We start from the raw sequence: 25,373 nt of genomic DNA on the forward strand, positions 1-25,373 counted from the left end.
TTCTTCTTTCCGCAATGTATGTATCAGCAGTGTAACGCAATGTTACGGGTGTCTTACCTGTTGTCAAAGGCTTATTAGAGTCAGACTGTCAGTAGCAAAATCTACAAGGGTGATTAGCCCTTGACCTTTTGTTCATCGCTAACTTAGGTTGACGGACGTTATCTCCGCGGAAAAAGAGAACAGGTACGATTACGAACACGTCTTTTTGTCGCTCAGCAACATATATCACCAGACCTTTTTCCAACTTGAGCAAATTATCAGTCAATGGCTTGACCATTTCCATTGCAGTGACTTCCTGATTATTGGTACAAAGAAAGAAATTATTTTCGTATTTGTTACTTTCATCCAAAGGAAAGGCCGCAATGTTCATAATCCAGCTGTCAAAACAGTTCCACTTTTTTGATCTGTTGCCGCTGGTGTCATCAAAAAACAATGTGATTGGTAATACACGGACTGACATACGTCGATCTGCAGAGATTCCCGGTACTCGGTTTCGGATTGCAAGGTACAATGTGGACCAAGTAACTGGCTGAATGGATAGAACGGATTTGAATCAAAGACTGATATGCATGGAGTAGCATTGGAACTATCCATTTCTTCGTTGTTAAAGTCAGAAGCAGGCTCATTGTCAATGTCTGCGGGGAATTCATGTATATCGTTGAAATCCTCATCACAACTGTCAAAATAATGGCCACCTCCATCAGGTTCTTCAACTAGTTGTTTATAATTAGGGATAAAAATATAGATGGGCTATATGTGTAGCTGATTTTATTTGTTTAGATATATCAATAAGTGTAAATCGGGTTATGTATACATTTTTAATGATTGCCATGTTCATTTAGCCATAAGAGAGTAAATCCTTGCAGCCAATACATGTGTTGTTTTGATATTATTTAAACTAGAGACAGCAATATAAGTGACGGATTTTTTTCTAGAGGACCCACAAAGTTCAAGAGCTGCCATGTAATATATTTAGTCCAGATACTAATTAAGATAATTTCTTTTCTCTTACCGTTTTCCAAATTATGAGCATATTATTATAGAGGGGGACACTTGAGACCTTAGTCACTATCCTTTTTACAGATACTCTTTCCCGTGACCAACCGTAGAAAGAGAAGGTAACCTTAACATTTCATAGCATCAAAGAAGGCCATCAAGCAATGAAGATTACTATGCAAGGCGACTCTGCAAGTGCCATCACAGGCGAATGACTCCCCCCAATTGGAGCCTGAAGAGAACCTAATCACACTTCTTGAGGCTGGCCAAACCCCATCGAAGCGGCAGTATCAGTCGTATATCGAAACTTTGACAAAAGGCCTTCAATCACCAAAGACGATAATACGGTGCATCTCCTCATCAAATTCACCTGTGTGTAGCTTCATACGACGTGTACATCTAAACACAACAGTTTAGAAAACTGAAGGCAATTTTTTAAAACATTCAGTATACATACCTTTTAAATATTATTATCAACACCGGTTATTTCCAATAGACCACAAGTTTCAAAAGTTGCTACGCAATAAAGTTAGTCCCATAACTGATGAAGAGAATTTCTTTTTTCTTACCCTTTTCCAAATTATAAACATATTATTATAGAGGGGGACACTTGAGACCTTAGTCACTACCCTTTTACAGATACACTTTCCCGTGACCAACCGTAGAAAGAGAAGGTAACCTTGGCATTTCATAACATCAAAGAAGGCCATCAAGCAATGAAGATTACTATGCAAGGCGACTCTGCAAGTGCCATCACAGGCGAATGACTCCCCCCAATTGGAGCCTGAAGAGAACCTAATCACACTTCTTGAGGCTGGCCAAACCCCATCGAAGCGGCAGTATCAGTCGTATATCGAAACTTTGACAAAAGGCCTTCAATCACCAAAGACGATAATACGGTGCATCTCCTCATCAAATTCACCTGTGTGTAGCTTCATACGACGTGTACATCTAAACACAACAGTTTAGAAAACTGAAGGCAATTTTTCTAAAACATTTAGTATACATACCTTTTATATATTATTATCAACACCGGTTATTTTCAAGAGACCACAAGTTTCAAGAGTTGCTACGCAATAAAGTTAGTCCCATAATTGATGAAGATAATTTCTGTTCTCTTACCATTTTCCAAATTTTAAACATATTATTATAGAGGGGGACACTTGAGACCTTAGTCACTACCCTTTTACAGATACTCCTTCCCGTGACCAACCGTGGAAAGAGAAGGTAACCTTGGCATTTCATAGCATCAAAGAAGGCCATCAAGCAATGAAGATTACTATGCAAGGCGACTCTGCAAGTGCCATCACAGACGAATGACTCCCCCCAATTGGAGCCTGAAGAGAACCTAATCACACTTCTTGAGGCTGGCCAAACCCCATCGAAGAGGCAGTATCAGTCGTATATCGAAGCTTTGACAAAAGGCCCTCAATCACCAAAGACGATAATACGGTGCATCTCCTCATCAAATTCACCTGTGTGTAGCTTCATACGACGTGTACATCTAAACACAACAGTTTAGAAAACTGAAGGCAATTTTTTAAAACATTCAGTATACATACCTTTTATATATTATTATCAACACCGGTTATTTTCAAGAGACCACAAGTTTCAAGAGTTGCTACGCAATAAAGTTAGTCCCATAATTGATGAAGATAATTTCTGTTCTCTTACCATTTTCCAAATTTTAAACATATTATTATAGAGGGGGACACTTGAGACCTTAGTCACTACCCTTTTACAGATACTCCTTCCCGTGACCAACCGTGGAAAGAGAAGGTAACCTTGGCATTTCATAGCATCAAAGAAGGCCATCAAGCAATGAAGATTACTATGCAAGGCGACTCTGCAAGTGCCATCACAGACGAATGACTCCCCCCAATTGGAGCCTGAAGAGAACCTAATCACACTTCTTGAGGCTGGCCAAACCCCATCGAAGAGGCAGTATCAGTCGTATATCGAAGCTTTGACAAAAGGCCTTCAATTAACAAAGACGATAATACGGTGCATCTCCTCATTAAATTCACCTGTGTGTCCTTTCTGTAACATTATTAACACAAACAATTTCAAGAGACCATGATCAGGGAAACAAACGGACAATGCTTCCAATGGGATAAGGCGGCAGTGGTAGAACCTCTTTACAGAACGGAAGAATGAAGGGTGTGTAAAGAGATGTATATAACTTTGAGCATGTTAAGGTGAGAAGTAGAGAAGTAGAATAAAAAAGAAAAAGTCTTTTTTATTTTCTTGGCTCTTATTTATGCAAAAAAAAAAAAACTGGTTTGTTTACTTTGCATATGATGGCTTATAAACTTAATGATTTTACTAGTTTTTTTAAAAAAACTGTATTGCCCATTGAATAGTTCGTGTTTTTTTCGACAGATCCATGTGCGTAACATGTTACATTCCATGCTGTGTGCTGCATTATGAATAAAGAAAAATTCACTTTTTTATGGGAGATATCATTCGTGTAACCAAACAAGTTTAAGGGAAAGAAAAATAATTTTTTTTATGACCCATATGATCATTTACTACAATATCATCGGAGACCACTTCGTTTTTCTTTTTGTTGTTAACATTATCCACAGTTCATGTAGGACATATAATTGGCTCGTTTTATAATTGCTGGTGCTCTGCTGTTCCTGCAGCGGCTGCCTCAAAGGGTTCTCGACAACGTTGAACAATTTCTCCCAGACAGAAGTTTTGGGTACTTTAATTTTATGATCAATTGTACCTGGAACAAGAATTAACTAGAGCATACAAAACGTCAGTTCATTTGTTTAAATTTTGTTTGTTTGTTGCATGGTGTAGTATATCTTGGTGTACTCCCAAAACCAAGTTCCAATTTTTTCAAGGCCATCGCCAGGTGGTGCTGTGATAGGCCAGACGCAAAATATTACAAGCGATAGCACTAAAGATCAGTGCACTCTTGATAGGCACTTTTTAATCCAAAGGTCGTGGTAGTCTTCTTTAAAAAAATCATTAGGGAGGGTTTTATTTTAATAAAAGTGGTGGTAATAAAAAAAGGTGATTTAAGAAAGTTACGCATATTATTATTCAAGCATTCATATGTTGTGTATAATTTAAATATAAGCGAGTGTTAATGGCTCAATGATATTTTCGGATTGGTAATGAGGATGTCTAAAATAATTCTTAATACCTACCATATATCCATTGGATATTTTGATAGATAAATGATCGCTGATATGTTCATATTCTATTACTATTTTTCTGACCAAAGGAGATTCAAAATCGTAATGGATTATAAAATGTTGACCAGGAGTGTCGTAGCGCAACAAAGTGTACTTCTCCGATACATTACTGCTTGAACTATCTAACTGAAGAACATCTAATATGGGTGATCCATCTAAATAGAGGTGTGTCCCATCAGTACAAAAGAAGGAAAATTATAGCAACAAACTAACCGAGTTTTTCATTTATGTGAATTCTAAAACCCTTTGTTGAAAGTGGCTTGCCTTTCTGAATAAATACAAAGTAACTGCCATCTCCTGCAATGGTATTTTTTATATCCCCGTTACTGCTTATTCGGATGAAAGGGTATGACATGCCTGGCTCATTACATAGAATTCGCAACGCATACGTTTTGCTTGGTACTTGGCACAAAGTTCCAGTGATAAACCTTTCGAACATGTATGGCCTTTTTTTAGGCACAGACGAATTCAGTAATTGGAAAATTGATTCTTTTAGCACAGATGTCTTTGTATTCAACTCTTTAAAATGTACACCGTCATCAATCGTTTTTTGCATTATCATGGTGTATACGGTGTGGATCATTGAACCATACGTCAGACTGAACGGGTCTCCAAACACAAAAACATAATTCGGTGCATAGTTTCCAAATAATTCTTTGTTGGTCAAAGAAGCCACTATATCTATTGCCATATTTTCTATCACAGGCGTAAGACCTACTTCAATTATGTCACGAAGAAATATGTTAATACTGCAACCGCATTTTATGCTAATATCCAGCTGTAGTTTAGAATTCATATCCAAATTTGCTTTGTTTTTCTTCAACTACCAAGAAGTAATTAATAGACTGAGACATTAGTTATATCCTAACTTACTAGCTCAACAACGCATGATTTTAGATTTTCATAAATATTTCTAAATGTCTCAAATGATTGGAAATCATATTGCGCATCTTCCTCGTTCTTGTGCGTTGTACAATAATCAAATGGACAATTGACTTGCATGTTTTTCATAATATTTTTACATAGCGAATCTAAGACATCATCGATATGTATTATTTTATCATGAATAACGATGGATGCAGCGTCTTCTCCAGATGCTGATAGCTTGACAACTTGATGTAGACTGAGCTGAATATGCTTCGAAGACATTTGCGCAACTATAAAGAACGATTTCATCCTAAACTTTAAATTCACTAGCTTTTGTTGAATAGCTGGCAGAATTTCCTCTCCACGAGTGCAAAATTTTGCCTTTCGAAGTTTGTCGTCCTTCCCAAGTATTCCACTTGCTAAAAATAATTGTTCCAAATTTTTTATGGAGCCGAACACAGTATCCAATAGGTTTTTATCAATCGAGATGCCATACCAAATGTTGTTGGCTCGCCAATTGGTGCCTACATTACTTTCTAATTTTTTTTCTATTTGTTTGTGGAGGCAATGCAGATATGTGATCATAAAAAAAAAGATATAACCTGGATGACAGGTAGTAAATAACTCACTTCCCGCACCACAAAATTCATCTTTCAACGTATAAAAATCGTCCATTTCAAGGTTTACTGTAAGCTGCTCCAATAGATTTGGGTTAAAGGATGCAAACAAACTCCTAATTTCCTTTGGCCTATTTTGACTTGATTTTATCCTGTCATAATTACTTAAAGTATGTCTGTTTCGCACGTTTCGGAAAGCCCGGTTAAGTAATTTGGATGTCGGGTTCACTAGCATTCTTCTCATCAAATTTTGTCTTTTGTAGTTGGAATACATTTTAAGATAATCACCAAAATTAATTTCTAATCCTAGCTTTAATCTAAAGGTGATATAGTTAAGAATTGTCAATTAGAAGCGGCTTTTTTAATTAGTTTTACCTATTCGTTATACAAAGTGTTTGTCTTTGGTATAACTCTGATTGGGTGATAAAATTATTCAATGGCTGCATATGACTATTATACATTGTAGTTAATAAAAGTTAATTTGAATTTTCTTATAAAAGACATTTTTCAGCCTATCATTATTACCATTCAATATTTTGCTTCTGTACAACTTGTCTATCTTTATCTAGATGTGTTAACATAGTCTCCATTTGTGTAAGAGATATGTCTACTCAGTTTTAAAATAGGTTAATACGAAGACAATACTCCTATGGAGTCAGTTTACCGATATTGATGAAAATAATAGGCTTTAAACAACTTCCGGGAGTTTTGATTGTTGTATCATTGGGTAGTATAACAGGGTCTCTGCGCATGTTAAATTCTAGCATTTGGTTTCTTACAAGTTGTATATTCGCAAAATTTCGGGTATTCCTGTCAAGTATATCAAATCTGAAGATTACATTATTTGCCATTAAGTCGTAAGATTTTATTTGTTTTTCACTATACGTTTTCGCCCACTTTTCAATTAACATTGGTAACCCTAGTAATTCAGGATTACTCTGGGTTTGTTTTGTGTAAAAGATAAACATCGACTTGGCTTTTATATTGCTTGTGCCCGCAAGAAATTTTTCCATTTCATTTCCATAGACTTTCTCAGCAGGACCTGAAAAATGCTCAAGTATGTCTTCTAAAGTGATCGATTGGATAGCCCTAATTTCCTTTTCTTTTAATCCATATAGTTTAACCTGGTTATTTTCCAAATGCTGAAATGGCTGATGGGATAAAACGGTTTGAAACGAACGAAATAACTACAAAAAATAAAAACGTTTTTAATAAGTTTCTTCCCGATTTTAATCCCTCTAAATCTTACTGAACGCCTAGTTTCTCGGAACTCATGGCCAATTATTTCAAGCATATCATCAATAAATTCTGTTGATAACGTGGTAACAGAAAGTTTTTTTAAACATGCTATTAATGACAATCGTCGTTCATTTAATCCATAAGGTATTTCAAAATGAACTTGTTTCAATAGTTGTGGGGCCCATTTTCTTCCTGCTACTGTGAAAGCGGGATATTGAGCTGATATCAATTTTAAATCCACAGAGCATGTGCTTTGATAATTTAGCGTACATATAATGTATTGAGCACCGATTTTTAACTTTACATGATCAGCGACTTCTGGATCTGCCTGCATGATTTCAAAAGTTGACTCTAACTCTGAAAAAATCATCAACCTGCCCTGGCCATCATCTCGCTGGGTAAGGCCAGCTTTTACTAATAGAGACTGGAACAAGTCTTCTCTTGTTTTGTAATCCCAATTTGTAGGAAGAATCAAAGTATAAAAAAAGTCTATATTTGAACCATTCAACTCTTGTTTATACTGTTGCAGTATGTCTTGTAATACATTTATGGCTTCCTGAAGAAAAGCCTCGTATAGTTTAGTATAACTGAAAGATTCTTGCTCGCTTTTAGAAAAATTCTCAATCAGTTCGCTGAAAACGTTTTCCACATAAACAACATCTTCTCGATGCCCTTTTGAGTCCTGATTAATTCTATCAGCCAAGGCGCCTCTGGCAATAACGGTTCCAGTAACAGTGTTATATAATATTGAGGTATCGTTCGTTTTTTCAACACTTTTTTTTAAAAAAAAAACAAGAGGCAATCTCTGTCAAAACAAAAAAAGAAAGTACATTCTGTCGTTGCATTGTTGACTAACCTTTCGTTTGTATAAGATTGTGCGTTCACGACCGTTAGGTTAGACTCAATGGTGTTATAGTGGAAATCTGCACAAAGTAAGCAAAGCCGTAACATAAAAAAATAAGTTGCTTACCCAGAATAATACAATATTTTTGTCGAGAATAGTCATAGAGTTCTTCCATTTTCATTTCTTTCACCTTGAGAGTAATAAGCGGAATATGAGAACAGCCTTACACCTGGGAGCGGTGCTTCATTTATTTGAGGTACATGGTAACACAGGCAACTTTGTGTGGCTAATGAGTGTAGTAAATAAGGTAAAGACATGCTTTTCTCATTGTCTTCCATTCTTCATGGTTGAAAGCGCTAGTAGTGTCTGCTCTAGCCATTATACGGTGTCTTTGTCTTTTCAATAGGTACTAGAATGAAATTAGCCTTTGCATTGATGTAAATGAGAGCCGTTGCGACATTTTTATAGTGTTGTCTAAAAGAAAGAAGCCTATAAGCTTAATTTGCTTTTACTAGTTTTTTTAAAAACTGTATTGCCCATTGAATAGTTCGTGTTTTTCTCGACAGATCCATGTGCGTAGCATGGTACATTCCATGCTGTGTGCTGCATTATGAATAAAGAAAGATTTACTTTTTTATGGGTAGCTGATGTCCAACTGCGCCAAAGGATCCCATTGAAGTACGGTATTTTTGTAATAATCAGATGAATCAGATCTTAGAGAAACTTTCCTTTACCCTTTCGATGTAAGCCTACTTTGAAATATATACAAAAAAAAAAAATCGCGGAGGGCCATCTATTCTATTAATGAGCCTTTTTTTTTTATTGAGCTACTAATTTAAAAAAAAAGAAGGTAGAAAGAAATAATAATAATATATAAACAAGGATATTTGTACACGAAGAAAAAAAAAGGGGGGGAGAGGAAAGAAAATATTGAGTATTTGGAATTATTCTTCAGGTTGACAGCAATCAATTGCCTGACACCATTCACTTTCCAGCACACACGATGCCGTAATTCTTTTCTGAGGTTGAGGATCCAACATACGATAAATGATTTTCTTTGCATTAATATCAATACCATCCAAAGTATCAAACCTTCCTTCCTTGGCACGTTTTCGAATAGTCTCTCTTGCCTTTAACACACTTGTCTCACGTTGTATACGTTCCTGTGCTCTTTCCTCTTGTGACATGGTTTTTTCCAGCCCCTTTCTTCGTGCATGTTCCCTTCTCGCATTCTCTCGTTCTTCATCCAGTAACTGTCGAAATTTCAAATACTTATCGTAAGCTTCATCTTCCCCTGCTTTTGCTACCTGCCATAAATGTGATGCCTTTCTCAAGGCCATATAAATAATACCACAACTCCACACATCTACTAAACGAGCATCATAATTCGATTGTGTAAACTCTTCGGGTGCGATATAAGGTTCTGAGCCGACTAAACCACGAATCAAGTGAATCTTTGAGCAGGTTTCTTCATCATCCTCTTCTTCTCCATCACTATCCATGATGGCCCCCTTGAAACAAGCAGCAGAGCCAAAATCCGAGATTTTTAAACATCCCGTGGTTGTCAAGAGTAAATTCTCGGGTTTCAAATCACGATGGGCTACGCCAATGGTATGAAGGTAAGTGACACCCCGCATTAATTGTTTAAAGAAACAGTTGGCTTCAGCTACTTCTAATCCATCTGGACAATCGTACAGGACATCGAATAAATCTCCACCGCCACTGTATTCCATCACTTGAGCAAAGATCGGTGACGTCTCGTTTAAGGGTAATAAATCAAAGGTGCGAATGATATTGATATGATGCATAGTGGAAGAAATGTAGTATTCGGATGTCAATCGTGTGACATAATCTTTGGAATTTTCTCCATGGCGTTTACGTAATTCCTATAATGGAAAAAAAAAAAAGAATGATGAGGGATTTAAATAAATAATACGAGGCTTTTTTTTCTCTCTCTGCTTACTTTAACGGCGTACAAACGTTCACCTGTTCCTTCTACCTTGTGAGCGACTCTGACTACACCGGAAGTGCCCTTTCCTATTGTTTCTTGACACGTGCCCCATTTTTCTGCCAGGGTCTTTTTATCATCAGAGGTGCGATGCAATCGTAAGTTTAGGGCTGCTCGTTCTTTCAGCACCTCATCATACGTGACCTTTCTTTCGGTCCATTGAGTCAGACGTAAAGATTTATTCGCAATCCCAGTCACAAGTCCATTCAATGAAGCAGTAATCCGGTTAGGAGCCGGTAGCGTCAAATGATGAAGATGTCCTCCTTCTTCTAATAACTGAAATCTAGCGGGAGGTCTCGCTAGATCTTGTGAGGCTCGTTGTGATACGGGTGGGGATAATGAGATCGGCGTTTTCGTACTATTACTGTTATGGGTATGAATTGAACTGGAAGTGCGTAAGACTTGTTTAGGTGAGGTAGGTGGCGAGGAAGATGGCAGGATACTGGAAAGCGAGACAGAATGATGCGAGTTTTGGGGTTGCAGTGCAGGAAGGCTGGTTTCTCCCGTGTTTAAATTACCTGTAGTGTTTCTGGTCGTCAATACCGGTGGTGTGTTATTATTGTTGACTGGGTGTGCTACCACATCCTTTTTCACTGCCACTCCTTTATCCTTGTTAAACAACGATTGAAAAAATCCCATAATAACTTTATATAAAAATAAAAAAATAAAAAAGAGAGAGAAAGGAAAAATTATATGAAAATAAAAAATAAAAGAAAAATAAATAAATGTTCCGTATTTTTTATTGGACACAGCTGCTCACGGTACCCAATTTCGCGCGAGTTTAATTTAAGAGGGTTTCAATCTTGATTGGAAGGAAGATGTTGGGGGGGCGTAGTTGTTAAGTAAGCTAAATGGCGTTACTGATATTTCGCATCTTTTTTAGTCATTTGTGACATCTCGTACACACTCATTGTTTATAAATACTTGAATCATTTTGGCTAGTACACCACCAATCCTTTATTCCCAACCCCCCACCCCACCCCCCGAACCACGGACATAGGATAGACTGATTTATTAATTACTTATAAAATATCTGCTTTTAGTATAAATAATGCACAATAAATCATTTACATAAAATCAACTATAGTAAACGCTCACTTTATCTGCACTGGCTATTTTACACACGTGTACAACCCCATTAGCATACAAAATAACAAAAACGCACATCATTTTCATTTTAAAAGGGCTGCATTATGATTTGTTTATTGAAATGAATGACAGATACTTGATGTCATCCTGCCTTGATAATAGCCGTTTATCCCCCCACAAATATCTTTTTTTTTTTTTCAAAACAAATCCCTAATAACTCTCCAAAAGAATTCTTACAAAAAAGGAAACAATTTTCAAGGCCATCTTTCCACTGAGTTTAACTTCTTACAAATGCAAACGTCAATTAATCTTTATACACTAGTGTGTCTATCTATAGGGTTCTTTCTTATTGAATCCACACTTCTATAGATGCAGATCTTTTGTTTCTTGAAGCACAGTTGACTCTTTGTCATACAGTGTATTTAGAATAAAGCCTTCTTACACGCCAAATTAGAGAATGTTTATTTTTGGGGGAACGCTTCAAACAAATGTTTAAAGTAAAAGGAACACTGACTACCTAGTAACTCCTTCACGTTCCAGCCCTTTTCTTTATTTCTTTTTAAAAAAAAACTTTATTTAAGCACCTTGCTAATCCGGGAATCGTTTCCTTTCAATGTAGCTGAGAACACAGCATCCACCTAAAAAAGCTACCGAATGGGATTCTGTCGTCATTGTGTCGCTCTTGGCAGAAGGTCCCCCTCTTTTTTTTTATTATTTTTATTCCTTCTGTATTCTTCTCCCGAGAGCTTGACCTCCAGTTGCTTTTTCTCACGTGTCCTTGTAGTTATGGACTCAACTTTATCTTTACATCACGTTTTCTCTCTACTATGCTTAATTTCTCCGTTTTTAGGTATTTCTTGTTTTCAATGTTACACCTTCATTTCGCTGAGATAGAAATTATGCTAAATATAAATACAGTGATAAATTTTAGGCCAAGTCTTTTGGGTGATGTATTCATTCCTCGGTTATAGCTACGTTACAGTATGACGCTCGCTTTTGAAACTTTTGTCTATTTCTGCCAATATTTATAATTCAATAGCTCAGTCCCTGACAGACGTCATAAAATACAAGAACAACTATCTCTGTGATAAATTATTTCTCGTTCATACCAACATGGCACTATCTTCTTATGTCTGTATGCTACATGATCTAAGTTGTTTGAGCGTTTTAAAGCAAACATACTTGACTGTGCCGTCATATTCATTGTCTTTGTTCCCCGTTTTAGTTAATGACTGAAAAGACTTTGTGAGGTATCAACATGCTCCTTCCTATAGCAAGCTTCCATCGCTATGTTTTTTTTTTGTACCAATAGTAGAATCTATAGCGTGTTGACTGTAAAGGAAAAAAAAATCTTGCCGCGACCACCCTCATTCCATTATTTTGTTGTCGCCTGAATTTTTTTTTAAGCAGAGCCATCTTCCTATTAGGCACCTTGAGCGTATATGGCACTGTTGTCACATTATTCTAATATCAGAGAAAATATGTAATATATCATCTTTTCTCTTTCTAAAATACAAGACCCAGATGACTGGTATAGTCATCATTTGTTTGCTCAGTAATTTTAATTGTTAAAAACTTAGTAGTGAGCTATATCAGACTTGCTTGATATGGAAAAACGGTTGTACATTGACACCAAAGCTGATAGACATTATTGCCTTTTAATACTTTGGTACTATTTCTTGCGACCATAATAAGAATGATTTGAACTTGTTTAGTTTTTGAAATCAAACACCTCATCGTCGTATTCTCCCGTTACCTTATTTCAACGTATAAGTGGCTTTTATTCTTTTAGGATTTACTAAGGGATATGTTGCTATGAGAACAGTTGGATGATGTAATTTCATTTATCCTGATCGAGCCATAGGAATCGGGCTCATGGCAAAAAGAGCAGCGTCCTTAAGAGATTATAAGTTGGGAGCATATTGGTCCGTTGGCCATAATGTATGAAGTTTATTTCTTGTGACATCCCTATTTCTTTTATAAAGGCTATGTATTTGAAAAACATAATTAGAGGTGTCCTCACTGTAATATTTTGTATATCAGCAATTGTTTAGAAATTGGCTGGATCGATTAATATAAGGATAGATAGGATAGAAAAAAAAAGAACTTGAAAGCGTCTCCCTTTCCAGGTTTTTAGAACAATCTCAAATGTATGTGGAAGCTGTAAAAAAAGGAGGAACATAATATAAAAATCAATTAACAGAGAGAAACGTTAATTGATATCTTCTATCTAAATAATTAAAAAAAAGTGCGTTTACAAGAACTAATTAACACCAGGCATATATTTTAATTCACTACCGCACAACTTTTTGTAAAAAACAGTTGATAATTCTAAAGATGAAGTTTTCATTACAGCACAATACGGCGTAGTATACACCAATGATTTACATGATACATTATGTAATTAAGTCATGAAAAGCACAAATCTATTGTTAAGTTAACAATTATACCACACATAAGACTGGGAAAGATGTAGGATATGATTTTGAGTCGTTTAAAATGTATATTAATAATAATCGTCAACATATAAAGGCATGCGTACTTAAACTAGTAAGTTAGAATAAAACAAACGTATTTCAATTACTTGTCATTTTATTGGTAGATAACTGAACAGAAACAAAGATTCTTTAAACGTGAATTTAATATGTCTCTACGTGACATCACCGAGGTAAAGTTTCTGTCAGTAGTAGAAAACATAACAACGACAGCTATGTATTGGCTTCCTTTACAAATAATGGATCATTTAAAATTATGTACCAAATTTTATTTTGTATTTGAGAATCCATTTAATCTGACTTACAAATCAACGATCCACAGTACATACACCATATTACTGTAAAAAGCGATCTGCAGCAGCGTAAATTTTAAAGAAAAAGATACAAACACATTCGTAACTATTAGAGTGAGAATCAATTAGGCAACTGATGGAGCCAGGTGTACGTATAAAAAACCCACATACGTCTGGGATAATTACCTCTAGAACGTTGTGCCAAGTATCAATCAACATATATGCGCTGCAAATCCCATTTTGTCAACAAGACAAGTCTGAAACATTCATCTAATTGAACAGTAATGATGATATCAAAAATACCATCGCAGGAGATGGAAGTTATTTGGTATTTATTCAGAAAGGAATGCCAATTTCAGCAAAGGCATTCATAATTCAAGCGAATGAAGACATAAACTTTAACTGTTAGTTAAAATCTGATAATTATGATTTTATTGAAGCAGTGATAGATTAAATATAAGCGAGTGTCAATGGCTCGGCAATATTTAGGGATTGGTAATAAGGTTTATGAATATAGTCATTAATATGGCCCATACATCCTCTTGATACTTTGATAAATAAATTATCGCTAATCTGTTCATATTCTACAACAAACTTTTTGATAGTATTACTCAACAAATATTCCCATGCTATGTCATAAGTTGCACCAGAAGTGTCGCTGTGTAACAAATCATACTTGTCCGGACCAGTATTGGTTGAACTTTCTAATTGAAGAATTTCTAATTTGCAATCTATGGATAAGTAGAAGAGGGTCTCATCAGTACAAATGAAGAAAAAAAATATAGTAACAAACTAACCGTGTTCTCCATCAACTTGAATTCTAATCCCCTTTGTTGAAATTGGCTTCCCTTTCTGAATAAATACAAAATAACTGCCATCTTCTGCAATATTATTTTTGATATCACCATCACTATTTATTCGGGTGAAAGCGTAGTGATAGTTTGTGTAGGAAACTGTAACCCTCAGAGCAAATGTTTCGCTTGATACTTGGCACAAAGTTCCAGTGACAAACCTTTCAAGCATGTAAGGCTTTTTTTTAGGTAAAGACATCTCCAGCAATTGGGAAACTGATTCTCTTAGTACAAATGTCTTTGTATCTTTTTCTTTAATATATACGCCGTCATCAATCGCTTTTTGCATAATCATGGTGTATGAGATGTGGATCTTTGAACCCTGTCTCAGATTGAACGGATCTCCAAACACAAAAATATAATTCGGCACATAGTTTCCGAATAACGTTTTGTCAGTCAAAGAAGCCACTATATCTGTTGTTATACTTTCTATCACTGGAATAAGGCCTAATTCAATAATATCACGAAGAAATATGCTAATACTGCAATTGCAGTTCGGGTTGATATTCAGCTGTATTTTAGAATTCATGTCCAAATTTGATTTGTTTTTTTCCAACTACCAAGAAGCGATCAAAAAACTGAGACGTTAGTTATAAATCAACTTACCAGCTCAACAATGCATGGTCTCATATTTCGATAAATATTGCTATATGTCCCAAATGACTGAAAATCATATTGTATACGTTCCTTATTTGTATGTGTGGCGCAATGATTAACTTGGCAGTTGGCTTGTATAAATTTCATAAAATTCTTACAAAGCGTATCATATACATGTTCAATGTAAATTATTTTGTCTTGGATAATGATGGACGCTGGATCTTCTCCGGGTAATGCCAGTTTAACCACTTGATGCAAACTGAGTTGGATATGCTTCGAATATATCTGTGCAACAATAAAGTATGATTTCAACCTAAAGTCCAAATATTGATACTTGTGTTGAATAGCTGGTAGAATTTCTTCTCCACGAGTGCAGAATTTGACTTTTCGGAGTTCGTCGTCCTTCCCGAGTATTCCACTTGCAAAGAATAATTGTTCCAAGTTTTTTATTGAACTGAATACATTATCCAGTAAGTTTTTATCAATAGAGACGCCATACCAAGTGTTATTGGCTTGCCAATTATTTCCTAAATTAATTTTTAGTGCTTCCTCTATTTTCTTGTTGAGGCAATGCAGATATGTGATCAAAAAAAATAATATATAACCTGGATGACAGGTAGTAAATGACTCGCTATCCGAACCCCAAAATTTAGCTTTTGACACAAAAAGATCTTCCACTTTAAGGTTTGCCGTAAGCTGATTAAATAGGTTTGGCTGTGCAGAAAGAAATAATCTCCTGATTTCCTTTTGTCGATTTCTGCGTGATTTTATCCATTCATAATTGCTTAAAATTCTTCTCCTCTGTATTTTTCGGGATGCTCGGCCAAGTAATTTGGATACTTGGTTCACTAGTGTTCTTTTTTTCACACTTATTTTGTAACTTGAGTATAATTTAAGATGGTCACCAAAAATCTTTTTTAGACATGTCTTCAGTCTAAACGTACAATTAGAGTTGGCAATAACAAACGATTTTTCAAGTAGTTTACCTATTTGGTATCTGTAGTATCGGTCTTTGATATAATTCTGATTTCTTGATGAAACTAATCAATGGTTGCATATTGCTATTATACAATGAAACAGATCTTAGTTTGTATTTTCCTATAAAATATATTTTGCTGACTATTACAATTACCATTCAATACTTTGCATCTGTTCAACCTGTCTATCTTTATCTAGGTATGTTAAAGTAGTCTTAATTTGTGTAAGCGATATGTCTGTTTAGTTTCAAAATAGATTAATACAAAGCCAATAACTACTACTATGGAGTCATTTTACCTATATTGATGAAACTAATAGGCTTCAACCAACTATTAGGTTGTTGAATTGTTGTTTCCTTTGGTAGTATGACTGGGTTTCTGCGCTTGTTAAATTCTTTCATTTGATTTGCTACAAGCTGTTTAATTATTACTTCCCGGGCAGAATCGTCAATATCACAGAATACGGAACATCTACGATATCCGATTAATTTGGGAAAAAAATTTAGTTCGTCTTTATACTGTTTTGTCCACTTTTCAAGTAATGGGGTTAACCATAATGCTTTAGAAATGCTATTGGCTCGAGTTGTGTAAAAGATGAATATCGACTTAATTTTTATGATGCTCGTGCCCGCTAGAAATTTACTTGATTCATTTTCAAAGACTTTTTCAGCAGGTACAGAAAAATGTTTAAATATGTCCTCCATAGTGACTGATTTCATAGCATCGATTTCTCTTCTGTTTAATCCGTACCTCTCAAACTCGCGATATTCTAAGTGTTCAAACGGCCTTCTGGATAAAACAATCTGAAACGAGATTTGCTAGTTTAAAAAAAAACATTTGGTTTAAATTCTCTTCCTAACTTCATTTCCTTAAATACTTACTATACTTTTAAAAAAATTGAAGCCTTCACTGATAATTAAAAGCATTTCGTCGATAAATTCTGATGATAACGTAGTACCACAATGCTTTTTTAAACATGCTATTAGTGACAATCGTAATTGATCTGATCCATAGGGCATTTCAATATGAACTTGTTTTAATAATTGTGGTGCCCATTTTCTTTCTGCTGATATGAATGCAGGATATTGAGCTGATACCAATTGCAAATCCACAGAAGATATACCTTGATAATCTACTGTACACATAACGTACTGATCACCATGCTTTAATTCTACGCCCTTACGGAATGGTCTATCTATCTGTATGTTCTGAAAGTTTAACTCTAACACTGAAAAAAACACCAACCTGCCCTGACCATCATTTTTATGGATAAGACCAGCTTTTACGAATAGAGGCTGGAACAAGCCTTCTCTTGTTTTATAATCCCAATTGGTTGGAAGAACCAAAGTATAATAAAAATCCATATTTAAACTATTTAACTCTTGCTTATAATCATCAAGTAGTTCTTGTAACAGGTCTACAGCTGCCTCGTAAAAGACCGCGTATTGGGCCGTATTATCGAGAGATTTTTGCTCGGATTTTGAATAAATTTTGACGAGCTCGCTAAAAATGTTGCGTACATAAATAACGCCTTGCTGAAACCCTTTCGGATCCTCATTCGCTTCATCGGCCTCGTTTCCTCTGGCAATGACATTTCTGGTGGTTGTGTCATATAAAATTGAGGTACGGTATTTGAATTGAAATCTTTTTTAAAAAAAGAGATCACTGTCAAAACAAATACACTTGTAAATTCTATTGTTTTGATGTCGTCTAACCTTCCAATAGTTCTTGTAAGTCCATTAATATTTATCGCTTCAGAGGTGATGAAGTCATGGCCCAAATCTATACGAAGTGAGCAACGCCATAATTTTTAAAAAAAATAAGTCGCTTACCCATACTAATACAATGTCTATGCCGAGTATAGTCATAGAGTTCTTCCATCTTCTTTCTTCTACAACACGATGTTAGAAGCGAAAAGTCACAAATACGAAGAGGCTTACGAATTCACAGCGTTTCGCTAAATCCGTTTATTTGTAGTACGAAACCTTATGTGACCATGAATGACAGGGTAGCAAAATCTCTCGTGTCTGGGAAAAGAGACCTTTGCTATCCTTCCCCTTTTAAGCATATGGAAACAAACAAAAAAAGACATCGTCTACAACATATTTTATATATGTATATAACACACTTTATTTAACACAAATTAACATTGTCACATACACTAACTTACCAAAAATACTTGTATCTACTTGAATTAGCATATCTATTTCCTCAATACTTCGGCTATATCATATCTAATACAATATTTTTTTCCTCTTGCTATAAATCCTCATCCCGTTCTTAAAAATGTCGATTTGGTTCAATACAGCATCTACAGCGTATTTTTCCTGCTTCCAGATACATTTATAATTAAGGACACACTGAGCCATCTAAGGATGTTCATTTGGGGGTATCCATAATATGTGAAAACTCAAGCAGAAGCAAGAAATTGTCAAATTCTTGAATGATGTGTGTTTTAACATTTCCGGGGTTTCCTCTGCAATAAAAGATGTCTCATCCTTTGTCTTCTCCACTTCTCTTCCTACATCCTTCACTTCAGGAAGACGCTCCTCTGCAAACACAGCAAGAATAGTATCCTATCGCTTGTCTAATGCGCAAAGCACTTCACGATTCGCATTTCTACCAATCGCTAAAATCCCATCGGATACCACTTCACTTTTCTTGTTGTTGTTCATATTATCCACAGGTGATGTAAAACCTGTGTCGGACTTGTGTTTTAATTGTTCGTGGTCTGCTGATTCTGCATTGGCTACTTCAACGGCTTCACGACGACGTTGAACGATTTCTTCCATGACAGAAGCTCCGATTTGGCCAGGTGACTTAGCTTCTTTAATTTCGTAATCGACAGCACCTGCAACAAGAATAGGCTGCAGCAAGTAAAGAGTGTCATTTTTTTAAGACATGTTTTTTTTCGGTGGGTTGGGCGTATTATATTACCTTGACATATTCACGAAACCAAGTTCGACTCTTTTCAAGTCCATCACCAGGCGGTGCAGTAATATACACTGTGACTTTACGAGGCATTTCCTAGTTTCTTATGGGGTGAGGACAAGAAAGAGAGATCAAAGAGGGGAAAAAAGACTTACATGGACACCACAAGGTCTGTCAGCGAGAAAAGAAACTCGTTGAGCAAGTCTGGTTCTGGCATCTTGGGCATATTTATTACTAGAATAGACAAAACCTGCAATGCCACCTGCAACACCACTAAAAATCAGTGTGTTCTTAAAAGGTACTTTTAATCCAAAAGGCATGGTTTATGAAAAAAGTGTTTCTTCTTTTAAAAAAAAAGGGGGCCCATTGTGTCCCTGGGGGGTGGGGGGAGAGTGAAGGGGGATTTTTAAAATTGAAAGTCACGTAGGTTTAAAACGGTGGTTTAAAAATAGGTTGATTTTATTGAAGGCAGTGATATGTTAAAGATAAGCGAGTGTCAATGGCTCCATGATATTTTCGGTTAAGTAATAAGGTTCATCAATATAGTCCCTAATATTGCCCACGCATCCTCTTGATATTTTGATAGATAAATTATTGCTAATCTGCTCATATTCTATCACATATGTATTAATAGAAATACCCGTCAAATAATAAGAGTCGTTTGTATAAGTAACACCAGGAGTGTCGTTGTGCAATAGAGTATACTTGTCCGGAACAGTACTGGTTGAACTTTCTAATTGAAGAATCCCTAATTTGATATCTATGTGTAAGTAGAAGTGGGTCTCATTAGAACAAACGAAGAAGTACAATCATGGCAACGAACTTACCTTTAGGTTCATTGATCTGAATTATAAACCCTTTTGTTGGAACTGGCTTCCCTTTCTGAATAAATACCAAATAACTACCATCATCTGCAATAGTATTTTTGATATCACCATCACTGTTTATTCGGGTGAAACTCATCGATCGGGATATATAACTAAATAAAATCCGTATCCCGTATGTATTGCTTGATACTTGGCACAAAGTTCCGGTGACAAACCTTTCAAACATGTAAGGCTTTTTTCCAGATAAAAACGTCTCCAGTAATTGGAAGATTGATTCTCTTAGTACAAATATCTTTGTATCTTTTTCTTCCATATATACGACGTCATCCATCGCTTTTTGCATAATCATGGTGTATGCTATGTGGATCATTGAACCCTGCGCCAGATTGAACGGATCACCAAACACGAAAATATATTTCTGTACATAGTTTTCAAATAGTTTTTTGTTGGTCAAAGATGCCGTTATATCTCCTGATATGCTTTCTATCACTGACATAAGACATACTTCAATAATGTCACGAAGAAATATGCTAATACTGCAACCACATTTCGTGTTGATATTCAGCTGTATTTTGGAATCCATGTCCAAATTTGACTTGGTTTTTTCGAACTACCAAAAAACAATTAATACAATGAGACGCTAATTATAGGTATACCAGCTTACAAGTTCAACAACGCATGGTTTTAAATTTCGATAAATATTGTTATATATCTCTAATGACTGCAAATCATATTGTGTGTCTTCCTCACTATTGTGCGTGGTACAATAGTCAACTTGACAATTGACTTGTAGGCTCTTCATAATACTCTTACAAAGTGTATCATATACATCATCGATTTGTATCATTTCATCCTGAATAATGATGGACGCTGGATCTTTTCCGGGTGATGCCAGTTTAACCACTTGATGCAAACTGAGTTGAATATGCTTTGAAGATATTTGTGCAACAACAAAGTATGATTTCAAACTAAAGTCCAAGTGTTGATACTTGTGTTGGATAGCTGGTAGAATTTCTTCACCCCGGGTACATAATTTTGCTTTTCGAAGTCCGTCGTCCTTCCCAAGTATTCCACTTGCAAAGAATGATTTTTCCAATTTGTTTATTGTACCGAATACATTGTCCGATAGATTTTTATCAATAGAGACACCATACCAAATTTTGTTGGCTTGCCAGTTCTTTCCGAAATTACTTTCCAATTTTTCCTCTATTTGCTTGTTGAGACAGTGCAGATATGTGAGCATAAAAAAATACATGTAGCCTGGATGGCATGTGGTAAATGACTCGCTATCCGAAGCAGGAAATTCGTCCTTCGACACAAAAAGATCGTCCATGTCAAAGTTTGCCGTAAGCTGTTCAAGTAGGTTTGGTTTTGAGGAAACAAATAATTTTCTGATTTCCTTTAGCGGGGTTTTACTTGACTTTATCCCTTCATCATTTTTTGAAGTTCTTCTCTTCCGCATGTCTCGGAAAGCCTGGCCAAGTAGTTCGGATGCTGGGCTCACTGGCAATCTTTTTTTCACATTTCTTTTGTAACTTGAGTACATTTGAAGATAGTCACCAAAAATATTTTCTAAATCCAACTTCAGTCTAAACGCACAATTAGAATTGACAATCATAAGCGTTTCTTTAAGTAGTTTTACCTATTTGATATGTGTAGTACTGGTCTTTGATATATTTCTGATTGCGTGATGAAACATTTTAACGGTTGAATATCACTATTATGCCATAAAATAGAACTTAGTTGGATTTTCTTTTAAAAGATATTTTGACGTCTATCTCCATTACCATTCAAACTTTTGCTTCTGTTCAACTTGTCTACCTTTATCTAGGTATGTAAAAGCAGTCTGGATTCGTGTAGGCAATATGTCTGTTTGGTTTCAAATAGATCAGGTTAATACGAAGCCGATGCCACTAAGGAGTCAATTTACCGATATTGATGAAGATAATAGATTTTAAGCAACTTTTGGGTTCTTCCATTGTTGCTTTTTTGGGTAGTATAACTGGGTTTCTGCGCACGTTAAATTCTTCCATTCGGTAGACTAAAAGCTTTTCAATTGCATCTGTTCGGTGATCATAGTCAAATGTTTCGAATACGGGGGAATCATCACCGATTTCCACGGATATGTAAAATTCTTTTAGTTCCCAGAAATACTTTTTCGACCAACAATAAAATGATGAGATTAGCCCCATAGCGAAAAAAGTTCTCGGGATTCGACTTGTGTAAAAAATGTCTATTGGCCTGGGTACTGTATTGCTCTTGCCTACAAGAAATTTATCTACTTCATTTCTAAAGAATTTTTCAACAAAACCAGAAAAATGTTCAAGTATGTCCCCTAAAGTGATTGAGTCATTCGTCCAGCGAGATTTCAAATCTGGCAATGGCTGACCATCTAAATCAGCACTTATATATTCCTGGCAAAATAAAAAAATAAAAAAAATTAATTATCTTTCCAATTTCATTTCCATTAACTCTTACGAAAATTTCAAATTCTTTGTAAACTTGACTGAGTTTTTCAAGCATGTCGTCGATAGATTCTGATGATAACGTAGTATCACAATGCTTTTCCACACATGCTATTAATGACAATCGTAGTTCCTTTAGTCCAAACGGGATTACTAAATGAGCTTGTTTCAACAATTGTGGCACCATGTCTCTGTTTGCTAATCTGAAAGCAGGATATTGAGCTGATACCAATTTCAAATCCACAGAGTATGTACCTTGATAATCTATTGTACACATAACGCGCTGATCACCATACTTTATGTCTCTAGTTCTAGGACCGTATCCTTGTATTTGCATGCTCTGAAAATTCAACTCTAACATCGAAAAAAACAGTAGCCTGCCCGGACCATCATTTTCATGAAGAAGACCAGCTTTTACGAATAGAGGCAGGAACAATTCTTCTCTTATTTCATGATCCCAACTGGTTGGAAGATTCAAAGAATAAAAAAAATTTATATTTTCACTTGCAATCAACTCTTTTCTATGTTGATCCAGTATTTTTTGTAACAGGTCTATAGCTTCCTCGTACAAGAGCGCGTACAGTGCCGTAGTGTCGAAGGATTGTTGCTTTGATTTTAAATAAATGTCAGCAAGCTCGCTTAAGGTGTTGCGTACATAAATAACGCCTTCCTGGAGCCCTTTCTGATCCTCATTCGCTTCATCGGCCTTGATTCCTCTGGCAATGACATTTCTGGTGGTAGTGTCATACAAAATTGAGGTCCGGTATCCGAGTTCAGAACTTTTTTTAAAAAGGAATCTCTGTCAAAATAAATACACGTACAAATTCTGCTGTTTTGATGTCGACTAACCTTCTAAGAATCATGTAACGATTATCAATGACTGCTTTTCCGGAGGTGATAAAGTCATAGCCCAAATCTATACGAAGTAAGCAACGCCGTAATTAAAAAAATTAAGTCGCTTACCGATGTTAATATAGTATCTATGTTGAGAATAGTCATAGACTTCTTCCATCTTCTTTCTTCTACAACAGGATGTTAAAAGCGACGAAAGTACAAATACGAAGAGGCTTACGAGTTCACGGCGTTTCGCTTAATCCGTTTATTTGTAGTACGAAACCTTATGTGACCATGAATGACAGGGTAAAGCATGCAATTAAATTTTCTATCTAACACTTATTAACATTGAAGCGCAGTATTCCTTTTTGCTAGACTACTCTTCGGTAGCAAAATCTCTAGTGTCTGGGAAAAGAGACCTTTGCTATCCTTCCCCCTTAAAGCATATGGAAACAAATAAAAAAAACATCGTTTACATCATACTTTATATATGTATATTACACACTTTATTTAACGCAAATTAACATTGTCACATACATTAACTTACCAAAAAATACTTGTATCTAATTGAATTAGCATTTCTATTTTTTCAATACTTCGGCTTTATCATGTCTAATACAATACTTTTTTCTTCTTGCTATAAATCCGCATCCCGTTCGTAAAAATATCGGGTTGGTTCAATACAGCATCTACGGCGTATTTTCCTGCTTCCAGATATTTATAATTAAAAACGCACTGAGCCATCTAATGATGTTTATTCAGGGACTATCCATGATATGTGAAAACTCAAGCGGAAGCGAGAGATTGTCAAATTCTTGAATGATGTGGGTTTTAACATTTCCAAGGTTTCCTCTAAAATAATATATAATGTCTTATCTCATATTCATATTTTCAGTCTATCCACTAGTTTATCTGATGATACAATGATGAGTGACAGTTGTCTACATATATTAATACCAAACCTATTGCGCTGATAGATGTAATATGTTTATTAGAATAGCAATCATGCAAGATATACACTACTGAATAAACTTGACGATTTTAGCTTTATTTCCAAGTTTAAACTGTTGATATTTTCCGTTTGTACTTTGTTGTGAACTTTATCATCAAAAGTCGTAGTATACAATTTGTCGTATTCATCCTGATCTTATTAGTAAAAATGATGCCCATCTCACACATTGACAAATGTTAAAAAAAAAACTTCCGGATTAACTCTCATACTAAATAATTATGCTTCTGTGACAGTGGACGATACATAACTACCTCAATCGGATAGTCCCATAAGCTCAGATCATCATAGATGACTTCAACAGCTTGATGGTCTTTGGTAGTGCTTGTAACGGTTGTAACACTGACGTGAGTGAGCAGTTTACCTGTAAGATTACAGTCTTTTATATTTATAATTACAAAATCATCATTGTTGGTACGACTTGTAGAATTCCTCTCGTTCAAAATACGAGAGAATATATGAGTGCTTTACCCTAAATACTTGATCTTTTACTATCTTTCTACTTGTAACATTCTTTTGCTCCGATTCGCTGATGTGAGGGGCAACCAAATCCGTCTCGGTATCAAGGGCTTTATATCTATGAAGATGTTGATAAAAGAGTTAAACAATGGATATGTTATACACTTACAGCGGGTGATATCATATGTCACATGCCGCCTTGAACAGAGAGAGTGGAAGGGAAAAGATGAAAAAGAGTAGAATTTGGTACATAAAAGGAGTTGATATTGAAGCTATTCAGCCGGATAATCTGTTTGGTAAAAGAAAAAGAAGGAAAAAAAAAAAGAATACATCAAGTAAAAAAGAATAAAAAATCTAAGTATTCCAAAAAGAAGTGTCACATCGTGTTAAAAGTAACATAAGAAAAAGAAGAAACTGCTATTATAATTAAGTGTTTAGATTTAAGAAAGTTGCAAGAAATACACACTTCCAGAATTTTTTTCTTTTCCTGATCAGATAAATATAATTTGGTTAATTATATGTTAAGAGATCTAACGATATATTTGCATACGTCGCTTCACGTTTTTGTTCCGCTATTGAAGCGGGTGGCCTGAATTTCTTTGTCAATTAACTAAATCGATCCAATCGATTTGATCAAAATCGAGCATAAACTCGATTTTTTCAAAAGACGTTTAGCAGTTTTTACCCTAGATTAATTTAAGTTGCTCAGGATCCTGATTTGTAAGTTTTCTCTCTGTTTTTTCTTGATCTCTTTATTGCGCTA

At 35.5% G+C, this 25,373-nt stretch overlaps 7 protein-coding genes across 7 annotated transcripts; all 7 read right to left on the reverse strand.

Annotated features, from left to right (window-relative positions):
* Nucleotides 1-40: 40 nt before the first annotated feature.
* On the reverse strand, nt 41-463 carry EV154DRAFT_528775 (uncharacterized protein; the record flags this gene model as incomplete). Its single annotated transcript, XM_051603610.1, has 1 exon — nt 41-463. One exon carries the CDS (start codon nt 458-460, stop codon nt 89-91), a length of 372 nt encoding a protein of 123 aa, XP_051451481.1. The 3' UTR covers nt 41-88.
* Nucleotides 464-3,982: 3,519 nt separating this feature from the next.
* EV154DRAFT_102827 (uncharacterized protein) lies at nt 3,983-7,643 on the reverse strand. The gene is made up of 7 exons (XM_051593861.1): nt 6,942-7,643; nt 6,357-6,879; nt 6,218-6,299; nt 6,068-6,142; nt 5,082-6,009; nt 4,422-5,031; nt 3,983-4,363 (listed from the first exon to the last, which is right to left on the reverse strand). Exons 1-7 carry the CDS (start codon nt 7,299-7,301, stop codon nt 4,080-4,082), a joined length of 2,862 nt encoding a protein of 953 aa, XP_051451482.1. The 5' UTR covers nt 7,302-7,643; the 3' UTR covers nt 3,983-4,079.
* An 888-nt stretch (nt 7,644-8,531) lies between these two features.
* On the reverse strand, nt 8,532-10,477 carry EV154DRAFT_556386 (kinase-like domain-containing protein). Its single transcript, XM_051605347.1, has 2 exons — nt 9,739-10,477; nt 8,532-9,661 (listed from the first exon to the last, which is right to left on the reverse strand). Exons 1-2 carry the CDS (start codon nt 10,420-10,422, stop codon nt 8,720-8,722), a joined length of 1,626 nt encoding a protein of 541 aa, XP_051451483.1. The 5' UTR covers nt 10,423-10,477; the 3' UTR covers nt 8,532-8,719.
* Nucleotides 10,478-14,110: 3,633 nt separating this feature from the next.
* On the reverse strand, nt 14,111-18,022 carry EV154DRAFT_556387 (uncharacterized protein; the record flags this gene model as incomplete). Its single annotated transcript, XM_051605348.1, has 9 exons — nt 17,918-18,022; nt 17,801-17,867; nt 16,967-17,729; nt 16,384-16,903; nt 16,241-16,322; nt 16,095-16,169; nt 15,118-16,042; nt 14,458-15,022; nt 14,111-14,391 (listed from the first exon to the last, which is right to left on the reverse strand). Exons 1-9 carry the CDS (start codon nt 17,964-17,966, stop codon nt 14,111-14,113), a joined length of 3,327 nt encoding a protein of 1,108 aa, XP_051451484.1. The 5' UTR covers nt 17,967-18,022.
* Nucleotides 18,023-18,661: 639 nt separating this feature from the next.
* On the reverse strand, nt 18,662-19,339 carry EV154DRAFT_431178 (mitochondrial import inner membrane translocase subunit Tim54; the record flags this gene model as incomplete). The annotated part of the gene is made up of 3 exons (XM_051596589.1): nt 18,662-18,952; nt 19,023-19,112; nt 19,172-19,339. Coding segments are annotated over 3 exons (549 nt in total), but the record flags the coding sequence as incomplete, so codon positions are not given.
* Nucleotides 19,340-19,439: 100 nt separating this feature from the next.
* Nucleotides 19,440-21,542, reverse strand: EV154DRAFT_103029 (uncharacterized protein). The gene is made up of 4 exons (XM_051593863.1): nt 21,486-21,542; nt 20,508-21,415; nt 19,844-20,453; nt 19,440-19,764 (listed from the first exon to the last, which is right to left on the reverse strand). The coding sequence occupies exons 2-4, from the start codon at nt 21,387-21,389 to the stop codon at nt 19,496-19,498; spliced, it is 1,761 nt and encodes a 586-aa protein (XP_051451486.1). The 5' UTR covers nt 21,390-21,415; nt 21,486-21,542; the 3' UTR covers nt 19,440-19,495.
* EV154DRAFT_102957 (uncharacterized protein) lies at nt 21,543-23,495 on the reverse strand. The gene is made up of 5 exons (XM_051593862.1): nt 23,272-23,495; nt 23,158-23,224; nt 22,322-23,087; nt 21,774-22,257; nt 21,543-21,712 (listed from the first exon to the last, which is right to left on the reverse strand). Exons 1-5 carry the CDS (start codon nt 23,318-23,320, stop codon nt 21,627-21,629), a joined length of 1,452 nt encoding a protein of 483 aa, XP_051451487.1. The 5' UTR covers nt 23,321-23,495; the 3' UTR covers nt 21,543-21,626.
* Between the last annotated feature and the right edge of the window lie 1,878 nt (nt 23,496-25,373).

Source organism: Mucor mucedo, assembly GCF_025094135.1.
Source record: "Mucor mucedo strain NRRL 3635 chromosome Unknown EV154scaffold_185, whole genome shotgun sequence".
NCBI classification, from domain to species: Eukaryota; Fungi; Mucoromycota; class Mucoromycetes; order Mucorales; family Mucoraceae; genus Mucor; species Mucor mucedo.